Here is a 12,077-nt window from a genome sequence, read left to right as displayed (position 1 = left end):
ATGGATTAACTTCTTGATTTATGGCTTAAAAAGTATGTCATATTAGTAATTTTTTTTCCTTGTAGAACCTTGCATCGTAAGCTTTAGCTTGGTGCAATTGATATCCTAAACATGGGCTAGCCCAAATAAATAAATAAATATATATAGATATTTTATATTGTACTGGACATCCAAAATTATTATTCACTGCCAGTTAATTAGATGCCCGGTCAGCTAATATGAGAAACACTTGCATGAATTCATGAAAACAAAACGCAATTTATATGATCAGGAAGATGAATCAAAGGAAAAAAATTATGAAACAATGATTCAAAGATTTAGTCTTAGAGAATGAAGACTGACCTCCAGTTCTGAGAGTCCCAACCAGCTAAACTTGCAATTTCAAAAAGGGCTCGTCTCCATTGGTCCACCTTCTCTGGGTTTTGCCTCGAATGTTTTGCAAATGCTTCCTCATAAGATCCTCTTTGATTGCGTACATGAGATGGCTCTACTTTGTAGAAAATGGGAACCACAAGCTGTCCGTTAACCTCTTTGCACTCAAGGATCTTGACGAGTTCATTCAAGCACCATTTGGAGGAGGCATATTCCTTGGATAAGATTACAACAGCGATGCTTGAATCCTCGATTGCTTGGATGAGTGATTTGGATATGTCATCGCCTTTTGGGAGCTGATAATCTATGTAGGTCTCTATACCTCTCAGGCATAGCGCTGCATGGAGATGGCTGGTGAAGGATCTGCGAGTGTCCTCACCTCTGAAACTCAGAAACACTTCATGCTTCTTGGAAGACGAAGATGACGAAGCTGCAGCACCCATGGCTTTCTGATCAAACTATATTCAAAAATATGCAGAAAACAGATCTCTCTCTCTCTCTCTGTGATCTCTTCCCACTTTCTTCTTTGCTGAGAAATGGCAATAGTGATGAAGGAGGATGGCAGCGAGTTTTAAGCTTCAGATTTGATTGACTTTCCAAGCTTTCAAGAGCGCCAAATGAACGGCATTTTTTTTTTTTTTGCCAACAAATGAACGGCATTTGAAAATTAACACTTTTCACAATGGAATACATCTCATCTCCATGCGGTCGCCCACCTTTATTTATTTATTTATTTATTTATTCCTAGACGCACGTTACTTGTGACAATGATATGAATGAATTAGATGCGGCTCCATGTCTATAAGGAATTTTTAACATGAATGAGAATTAAAAAAATTTTAAATTTATTAACTATATTTTAAAATTAACAATTTATCAATTTCTCTCTATTAAATATACATAGTTTAACAATATATTTTTCTCTTCAATATTCAATGGAGGGTAAAAACAAAAATTTATGTTAAAAATTTAATAAAATAATTTATGAATAGTATTAAAAAATTCTTTGTATCCTATAGAAAGGACTAGGGGAGTATCTTTTAACTTTTATAGACAATAATTCAAGGTTTTCAAAAGATTTTATTTATCTTTCCAACTTTTAAGCTCTGATTAATGTGTGAAAACAATTAAGAAAAATAATAAGATTGTAGGAGTCTCTAAGGAAATATGTAAAAATTGTTTAAAATTGTGTAAAAATTTAAACAATGTGACTTATATTATAATTCTCTGTCATAAATCTCAATTTTCATATTGATATTGAGATGTTGAATGGTCATTTTTTTACCTTGTCTTGTACTCTTATAATAAATTAAAAAAGTCTCATATATTGTTATATTGTAGGGAGTTTAAAATATTCCTCTATATTTATTTATAAGGAAGGGCAAAAAGATTAATTTTAGTTCCATTTATAAGACATTCATCATTTTTCATATCCATCTTTTTCTCTCTATCCTTATTAAATGTTAGGAAAAATTATTAAAAATAATTTTTTTATTCTTATTAGAGGATAAAGGTGGAAGTTTTATTATATTTTAAGATAAAGTTAATAAAATTTAAGGTTTTTCTACTAGAAGTTACTTATAAATAAAATTAGAGATGTGATGTATAATCTTCATATGAATAATGTGACCTTCTAAAATTTAATATATATCCAAACATATTAAAGTTGATTTCATTGAAATAAAGTTAATGGATACTCCTTTCATTCAAAAATAAGATATTTTAATCAAACTTCACCCCCAATAAAGTAGTTATCTACTTTTAAACTAACCCTATCTTTTTATATTTTCTATTAATTTTTTTTTGTTTTTATTAGAGGATAAAGGTGAAATTTTATTAAATTTTAAAATAAAGTTAATAAGATTTAAGGGTTTTCTACTAAAAGTGACTTTAAATAAAATTAGAGATAGTAATGTATAATATTCATATTGAATAATGTGACCTTCTATAAAATTTAATACATATCCAACATATTAAAGTTGATTTCGCTTGAAATAAAGTAATGATTACTCCCTCTATTAAAAATATAAGATATTTTTAACCAAATTTTATCCCCAATAAAGTAGTTATCTACTTTTAAACTAACCTTATCTTTTATATTTATCCCTATTAATATCTTATAATAAATATAAAATCATTCATCAATAGGGACACTTTTAAAAAAATAATGATTACACCTCGAAAGATTAAAATGTTTTATATTTTTAAATATCTAACTTTTTAAAAAATATTTTATATTTTTGAACAGAGAAAGTATATGATTTAATTAATATATATATATATATATAAAATTTGTTTGTGATAATTTTGTATATGATGCCTTACCCATGACTATGATATAAAATATTTTTTTAAAAATCCCATTTAGTTCAAAATCTAAGACAATTGGATAGGTTTAATATATTTTGTCAATTACACTAAATTTACTGTATTCTATCCAACTAATGGTGTGAAATAATGGTGTTTTAAATAAGTCAACCATTATATTTATTTTACTCAAATTATGATTGAAAAAATGTGAAAATTGTTAGAAAATCAAATTTTTAATCAACATTTTTTAGAAGTTATTAGTTAATAATGATTTATATTGTAGCATGAAGAGTACTTCTTCCATCCCTATGTATAATATATTTCTAATTAAATCTTACATATCGATAAATTTGTTGTTTAGCTTAAAACACATAAATCAACAATTTTCTAATTTTGTACATAATAAATATCAATTAATATCATAATTATGGGTAGAACATACAATTAATATTTCATTTCCTTTCCCATAAAACACGCTGCATATAGGCATAGATAAAGTTGTTCTTAAAATGTCTGAGATGAACTTTTTTTCCAATCTCCTTTGAAATGCTCATATTTTAGGAAAATTTAAAGAAAAAGTGAAGGAAAAAATATCACTCAATGACTGTTATGATAATTTAATATTAATTAAGGACCAAACATTATGAAATATCACCGCAGTATTAAGAGACTGATTTAAAAATAATTTTAAATGAAAAATACTATAATATCCATGCTTTTTCTTTTTAATTAACAAGTAGCCCTTTGTTAATTAACAAGTACTTATTCGCATTTAACAGAAATTATTTGCTGATGACAAGTTTAAGAATCTAAAAGAGCTTGATGTTGAAAGGGGGCAAGTGTAAATCATATTTCAATAAGAAGTCATTCATTAATAAAAAAATATTCATTTGTATTTAATAAGAAGTTATTCTTTAATTGACAAGTTTGATCAAGAATCTAAAAGAGCTTGATTGTTGGAAGGGGTAAGTGCATATCATGTTTTAATAAATAGTCATTCGTTAATTAACAAATACCTATTTAAATTTAACAAAAAGTCATTTACTAACTAACAAATTAAAGAATATGAAAGAGTTTGGTTATAAAAAGAGATAAGTGTAGATCGTGCTTCAACAAATAATCATGATTAATAATTGCTCATTCATATTTAATAAAAATTATTTACTAAATGGAGAAAGGAATTGGCAAGTGTTGATTTATAAATGGGTGGGTCCCACATTTTTTGCTTTCCTTTCCTTTTTTTTATTTTTTATTTTTTTTATGTACATACACTTCTCTCACGCACCTACGCAACAGGTGACCATCCATCCTCTTTTTCTTTTTCTTTTTTCTTTTTACTAATCTCTCTCTATTTTACATTTCTTTTTCTTCTTTAATAATAATAATAATAATAATAATAATAGTAATAATGGTAACAATGATAATTTCTAAAATTCTTAACTTGAAATTATATCTTAAATTAGATCTAATAATCATCTTCTATTAATTTACTTGCCTTTAAATATTCTCTAAAATTTCTATTAACTCAAATTAGCTATTAAAATTTAAATTGGGATGTACAATTCTTCCATCCTTTTAAAAATTTTATCATCAAAATTTGAGTTAGTAACTATAAACTACATATCTATTCAAAAAGATGAGGATATTACATTCACCAGTCTCATGGTCTTGTTTCTCAACTATTTATCCTTGTAATCCACAGTCCTTTTCAGCTTAGCTCTGAATTTCATATTTTTTATAAGTTCAATCTCCTTATGTTCAATAATATGGGAAGGATCAGGTTGATACTTCTTTAGTTGTGATACATGAAATACGTTGTGTATACCAGTAATTTAGGGTGGCAATGCAACTCTGTAAGCAAGAAGTCCATTTTGTTCTAAAATCTTGAATGGATGCATGAAACCTGGTGTCAACATCTTTGTCTTGATGGTTTTTCTAATGTCGATCACCAAAAAAACCCTTAGAGAATCCTAATTACCCTCTTTAAATTCTAATGACTATCCCTCTTATCGGTGTAACTCTTCCATTGACTCTAAACTGTGAGCAATTTCTTCTTGATTTTATGGGTTTCTATGTTGTTCGCTCCACAGTGATCAAGACTCATGTTACTTTTTTCTTTAACTTTACCCTTCTCAAGGGAAATATACATTTTCCTTTGCATAATACCTTATGAAATGTCATCTAAATGTTGGAATAGTCACCTTACTGTTTTCTTCACATACAATATTTCTAATTTTGAAAGTGCACAACTGTCTTCAATTGCTAAAAAATAGTCAATTTCATAACTTAGTTGATGATCGTCCAAATAGCATGATGTCTTATTGTAACATCTTGAATTTCTTAATCCCATGATTAGTGGTTAATCAAGGAAAAGTGGTAATTAGTGTGAGATTAGAGATTTAAATGATTACTTGGTGAATTTACTTGTTGGTGTGTTGTATGAATAGATACAGGTGAAAGGAGTGCGTTTCAGGTTAAAGCAATCGCATGTAATGAGAATAAATCTCATTGTGCCATACGTCGAGGCTTGTGCTGCATGTGTCGTAGCACATGGATTAGAAAATCACTTCTTAAGTCATGAAATTTGGTGATTTTTAGAAGTAAAAATTTAGAAACACAGGATAGAAGGAGAGGTGAAGGGTTGAGAAGTTAGAGCAAGCCATTTTAGGCTAATGGAAAGTGCTTTGGATTTATTACTTGTTAGGTAAGCAACGTATAACTCTTACCTTCCATTCTACAAAAATTTCTTTGAAAATGAGTTATAGAGGAATTGAATTAGTAGAATTTAAGGGATTTGATTCTTTCCTAATAGTAATAAAAAGGTTCTCGAAAGTTAAATTAGACCTTTGCAACTAGTTTAAAATTGAGCGGTAGAGTTTTGAACCCGTAGGCTTAATTTTAGCTCGAGAGAGAGATATTTTAGGGAAAAAAATTATGTTTGAGTGAAATAAGACATGTTGAGGTGATGTAAACTAGTAATCGGGTAATGATGAACCTAAAATAGATAAATATAAAAGAGTTTACGGATAAATATAGCCCTAAGTAGTAAATATGAGTTTTTGGTCAAAATGAACCAAATGACTAAATGTGCCAGATATGTTCATATTGGCATATTGGACATGTGAGTAAAGAAAGGAGGTTTAAGATAAGCTATAAAAGTTGCTGAAATCCACGGGTAACCTTTCTAATGATAGAAGGGCTGAGGTAACCAAATAACTTCCTTTATTTGACTGTTTGTTATAACTGTGTGTTAGTATACTATGTAATGCATGAACTTATTTTGGATTAAGCATGTTTTATAGCATTGTATGAATGTTGCATGAAATAGCTTTTGATTGAATGAAAGCATTAAAATGAGTGTTTTCAAATGGTATGTTAATATATATGCTATATGTGAGGAAATGAGTAAAATGGTATATGGGAACCTTAAATGGTTCGAAAAGCATAATCATAGGGGTGGAAGTTCACCCGAGTGGAGGTGGTGATAAAAAATATATGGAAAGGTTTTCTTAGTACCTGATAGGGTGCGGTATTAAAAATAATTCTCTTTAATACCTATTGAGGTGCAGTGTTAGAAAAGATCTCCTTAATGCCCATTGAGGTATGGTGTTGGAGATATGTGAGACTCCTTACTATCTATATGATACGATGTTAGAGTCAACAATATCCCAGTATGTATTTAGGGAAATCATAGTCCGTATGTGCGATAAAACATCTTTCGCTAGGTGATTCTACCATTATAGGTGAGCTTAAGGCCAATAAGAGTGTACATTGGTCTAAGACTGGTCTATGATTTTGTGTCGAGGTGATTTGGAGGTTTGGTGAGTAGTAATCATGCTCATAGATACTATGATTGTTATGTAAAAGTGATAAAAAAGTTGAAAACGGTTACGTGTTATATAAATATAAGTGGACATGACATTTAAATGATATACTATGCTTTACTTTTATACTATTGCGTGTGATAGTCAATAGGAGTGAGTTATTTTATTATTGAGATTTTTATCTCACTTTTGTGATTACATGTTTTTAAGACTGGACAATGAATAAGGCAAGGGAAGAGAGTTTAGACCGACTTGAGTTGAGAAGCCATGTATGCTAAGATCTTGTGCATATTCGTGTAATGAGTTGCTATAGGGTTGCATGCATGATTTGAATAATGATTTTTGCAGAATCATAGCCTAAATTATATGTATTTGTAATGAAATGAATTAGGGGCTATGATTGAGATGAATATGTGTTGGATTGTTGTGATTGATGGTGAATCTTAAGTTCAAGTAAGAAATTATAGTGAAATGAGTAATTTATGGCTACGATTGAGTAATACACGTGTTGTAATGTGAATGTACATGAATGTGATTATAAAAAGTCAAGTGGGCTAAGCTATGCCAATAAATGGCAACTTGTGCAAAGTTTGTGAAAAGTGAAAATTGACCATAGAAGAATCAAATTTCAATATATGTATATGATTGTAATATAATATAATTAATCAAGTGTATTAGGTCTTTTTGAACTTGATTTAAGATCTAGTGTGCTCTAATGAGAGAAATTGATTGATTTATAAAGGGAAAAGGGAAATGAAAGAAAGGAATTGGCATGTGTTGATTAATAAAGGGGTGGGTCCCACACTTGTTGTTTTTCTTTACTTTTTATTTTATATATATATATATGTATATATATATACACCTCCTTCGCACACCGATGTAATAGATAACTATCCACCCTCTTTTTCTTTTTCTTACTAATCTCTCTCTATTTTACATTTCTTTTCTTCTTTAATGATGATGATGATGGTAACAATGACAATAATTTCTAAAATTCTTAATTTGAAATTATATCTTAAATTAGATTTGATAATTATCTTCTACTAATTTACTTACCTTTAAATATTCTCTAAAGTTTTTATTAACTCAAATTACCTGTTAAAATTTAAATTGTGATATTACATCTCCGAAGATCAAGATATACCCGGCCAAAGGTATAGAATTTGAGCCCCAACTATGGCTTCCCTCCTTAAGAAATCCAATGAAGAGATGTCACTGTCTCATGTTCCAATCCCTTTTATGAACCTGGCCCGGTAAGTATTAAAGAACAGGGCCTTACATAAGGCCAACCACCACATGTAAAGTGAAAGCAAACCACATGGTCATTGATTCATATATAAATCAACATCATCATCTCCTTATCAACCATTCTCCAATACATACTGCACATATACAACATTTATATCGCATACAAGCATGCTTAAAAAGAAATAGAAACATCTCGTTTTATCAACTTAATTTACAAGCATGCTTGAAAGAAATAAATTACTCTTTAATAATATACAATTTTCATAAAACAAACATTATTAATGTGCATTTACAAGCATGCTTGAAAAGAAACGCTAACAATAATATATAGTCAAACCGCAAGCATGCTTAACAGGATTCAAGTAATATATTAATTTCTCACAATTAAATTTATAATTATATGTATTTGTTATCAAACAAAGAGCTTGCACATATATGAAAAAACCCCAAATTACTTGTTCTCTTTGAGTACAAGCAACTACATAGCAAAATCAAACAAGAAGAGCTCTTAGTGAGAGTCTGCATAAAGCATACACATATAAAATATCAATATATAACTTAAAACTACTAAAAATTCACTCTGAATCCACTCTAAGGTTACCCTAAAACTATTTTAGCTAGGACCTTAAAACTGTCCTAAAGGGTCTAAAGTTCTCTTTAAGTTTTTATACTCAAAATTATGCACCTCTTAATTTTATTTGACCTTTGTAATTTATATATACAGGTAAGGGTTTAACTAATTTATTGTATAATTTATATATATATATATATAGCTTATCAAAGAAAAAGAAAAATTAGCCAACAGCCTTTTGGTGCAATCTTGAGGAAATAGATGGAGAAAGAAAAGAAAAGAAATGAGAAAAAGAAAAGAAAACTAAACGGGTAATATGTTTCAATTACTGTATATGTAAAGAGAAAGAAACGAAAGGGGGGTGTATATGTGCATCTATATGTATATATATACACAAATTAATGTAGATATGTATACAAAAGAAAGATAGAGAAAGATGCATTTATTTATATACATGTGTTATGCGTACGGTGAGAATGAGATAGGAGAAAGAAGATGCACCTATAACCTACGAATGTTGGTAAAGTGGTCTGACACAAGGAAAGGCAAAAAGCAAGAGCATAAGTGTGGAGGGAAGGGGAAAATGTGAAAAGGCAAAACAATTGAAAGGTACTCGGAAAGAACTCTGTAGAGCGAGCGAATGCATCTGAGAAGATGTTGGGATAAAAATAGTGGAAAATTTTAGTGAGATACCTTTAATTAGAGGTAATGAAAAAAAAAATCTTTAAATTTTTAAAATTTTACTAAATGACTTATACAGAATGTTTGTTAAATTTATGATAAAAATAATAAAATTATCCTCATTTAAATAAACAATATAAATGACTTATTTATTTTCATACTGTACGTTTATTTATAAAATGATATTCATTTTCTTACTTTATTTATTTATAGCTTCAGTTTCATTTGATTTCATTAATTAAAATTACTTTAATTGATCCTAAAAATTATAAAAAAAGATTTCAAAAATTACATTAAATGACCCTATAAAAAAATTAATCTTGATTAAGCTCCTTAAATTACAAATAAAGTTCAAGAGACTACTGTTATTTCTTACATATATAAAAAATCTAAAATATCATTTTAACTAGCCACTTTAATCAATTATTGAGTGGTTATCGGATTATCACTGATGGCAATAATAGTTGCAAAAATTCTTTTGTATTAAAGTGCTAGTGTCTTAAAAGGATATTATTAAAAATATTTATTATTATTTTTAATTAGTTACTAGTATTGTTGCCAACAGTTGTTCGGTAGCCTATTAAAGTGGTTGGTCAAGATGGTTTTTGGTCTTTTGCAAGGTAAGAAATAACATTGTTTAATTGTATTTATTTGTAATTTAGGAAAATTAATTAATATTAATTGTTTTATAAGGTACTTGTTTATAAATTTTTTGGTCCTTTTTTTGATAATTTTAGGTCCTTTTATGTTAATGGTCAAAAAATTTATTAATGGTAAGAGAAATATTACATCATTTTTAATCGTTGAAGGATAATGTTGCACAATAAAAAACTTTATAATACTAGATATTTCTGTATGAATAATTGAAAGTAAAATATGCCGCAAGATGTTTGGATAGAATTTTGGGAAAATCACAGTAAAGTTCCATGTAAGCATGCAACCATTCGTACTAACTGCTTAAAGTCCACCTAGTGTGCAAATGATTGTGAGAGACTTTGCTACAAATAAGTTTTTCTATGAATTGTCCAAAATGACACTGTTCACCTGGGTTAGTATCACGCATTTTCTTCAAGGTCATGCCAGCCCTCGACATTCTTGTAAGCACTACGTCGTTCATCCCACCACCACCGTTCATTACTATGCCCTTGCCATTCACGAAGTCACTTCACCGTTCAAATAGTTACCGCTTGTCTCTTCTCGCTCTGCTCACATCGTGGATGATCTGCTTGGTCTACTCACATCAATCAGCTCGTCTCTGATCGATTTATGCTCGGTCTGCTCACATCATGGATGATACGTTCCATGATATGGTGTTGCAATTTAGTTTCTAACTAGAGGGGCAAAAGGGGTGAAGGTGTTGATGATGAGAGAGTTCTTGAGGGTAGAGCTTGAAGCCCTATTTCTTGGGCATCATTTTTCACCGGCGAAACATGGAAGCTCTTGGAGGGAGGAGGAGGAAGGGAATCGGAGAGAGGGGTTCAGGGGAATTGGAGGAGTAGCACAGGCATTTTGGTCAATCCATGAAAAATTTTATTTAGAACCAAGTTCTAAGGGACTTGCTAGGCATTTGTACATTTTACGGGACTTTTGAATAGTTAGATTACTTAGAGGGGAATTTAGAATAATTTTCTCTAGAATTTTGAAATGTGTTTTAGTTGAAATGAACTTGCACTTTTGGTCTTATGTTTCTTCCGCTTTCCATTTTTTTTCAAGCTTGTCTTCGTAACCTCTTGCAATAGGTGATAGGCAGTGGCAATCAATCTATCACAAGAGGTTTGAGGTTGGGAGGTTTGAAGATTATCATGCATGATGAAAACTTCTTGTTTGCATAGCCTTACCAAGAAGGAAGTGTTATTTTGCAAGACGTTCAACATATGCTTTCTTCTTTTGCTGTGTCAGTTGAACAAATTAAGCAATATCGCACTCCTTTTCAAATTAAATTTGCAATTATTACTCCCCATGCCATAAGAGTAGGAGCTAGCCAGTTAATTGCTCCCTTTATTTTTTAAATATTATCAAAAAACATCATACGATTTTTTAAAGCAAAATAACAATTACTATTAGAAAAATAAAATTAATGACAAATATATAATCACAGACTACTTGTCACTAGATATAATAATAAGTGACGGATTAGTGTTAGATATGAAAATATGTTACTATTTTATCAAAATATTCGAATTAAGTGAAAGAATAATTTCTGTCACTAAACTGTTATAATTTTTTTGGTCCTATTTATAAATTGTTTTCAGCTTTTTAATCAAATTCAAGGTAAATCATAAACTTCATTGATTTTGCCTTAAAATTCAACAAGTTTCTAATTTTACATCTATTAAATATATCTACTTTAAAATGAAATACTTTAGCATTTAATAAACTTCACAATATTAAATAGGACCAAAATGGTAAAGATGAACATAATAATCATTAAAGTACCTCATAAATATAATCAAAATAAATACTCTCTTTCTATCTTATAAATAGGACCGGATGAGTAATTAGTGATAGATTTTCAAACAAATGCAATATTTTGTCACTATTTTTTCTAAAATTTTAACTCCATGTTTGGAAATTAATTGTTGCAATTGTAAAAACAAATTTGTTGAAATAAGCTAAGCATATTTACTTGGCCATGAAATAGATAATATATTTAGTGTTACAAAAATTTTAAAAAAAATTCCTTCCTTTTTCCCTTTTATCTTGTTCTAGCTTTGGCTTCCTTCATGTAAAATTTTGAGCAAATTAATATTTTGATTCTTAAACTTTTTTTGAATTTTTAACTCGTATATAACTCACTTTCTAAACTTTTCATTATTTATAATTTCACCAAATCATCCATGACTTATCATTCAGTCATCCTACATGGCAAAAATTGTCAATAATTCTGTTAAAAGAACAAACGATGAAGAAGAGTAAACGAGGAGTGAGGTTGAAAAGTTCCGAGGAGCAACATTGCAGCAGCTATGGGTGAGGATTTCGTCAAATCCTCTTCTTCTGTTTCTGCTGAGAAAGTATGCAATGACATTCAAGGTTAGAGCTTGTTTGAAGCAAAGAGTGGAATGAAATGGAAA

At 29.3% G+C, this 12,077-nt stretch overlaps 1 protein-coding gene across 1 annotated transcript; it reads right to left on the bottom strand.

Moving 5' to 3' along the window:
* Window positions 1–342: 342 nt before the first annotated feature.
* On the bottom strand, window positions 343–815 carry LOC129299757 (disease resistance protein RUN1-like; the record flags this gene model as incomplete). The annotated part of the gene is made up of 1 exon (XM_054938223.1): window positions 343–815. A coding segment is annotated over exon 1 (473 nt), but the record flags the coding sequence as incomplete, so codon positions are not given.
* Window positions 816–12,077: the final 11,262 nt, after the last annotated feature.

The sequence above is a fragment of the Prosopis cineraria genome, unplaced genomic scaffold, assembly GCF_029017545.1.
Source record: "Prosopis cineraria cultivar Desert tree isolate PC_DT_omini unplaced genomic scaffold, ASM2901754v1 PC1286, whole genome shotgun sequence".
In the NCBI taxonomy this organism is placed as follows: Eukaryota; Viridiplantae; Streptophyta; class Magnoliopsida; order Fabales; family Fabaceae; genus Prosopis; species Prosopis cineraria.
This window is presented reverse-complemented; position numbering and strand designations above follow the sequence as displayed.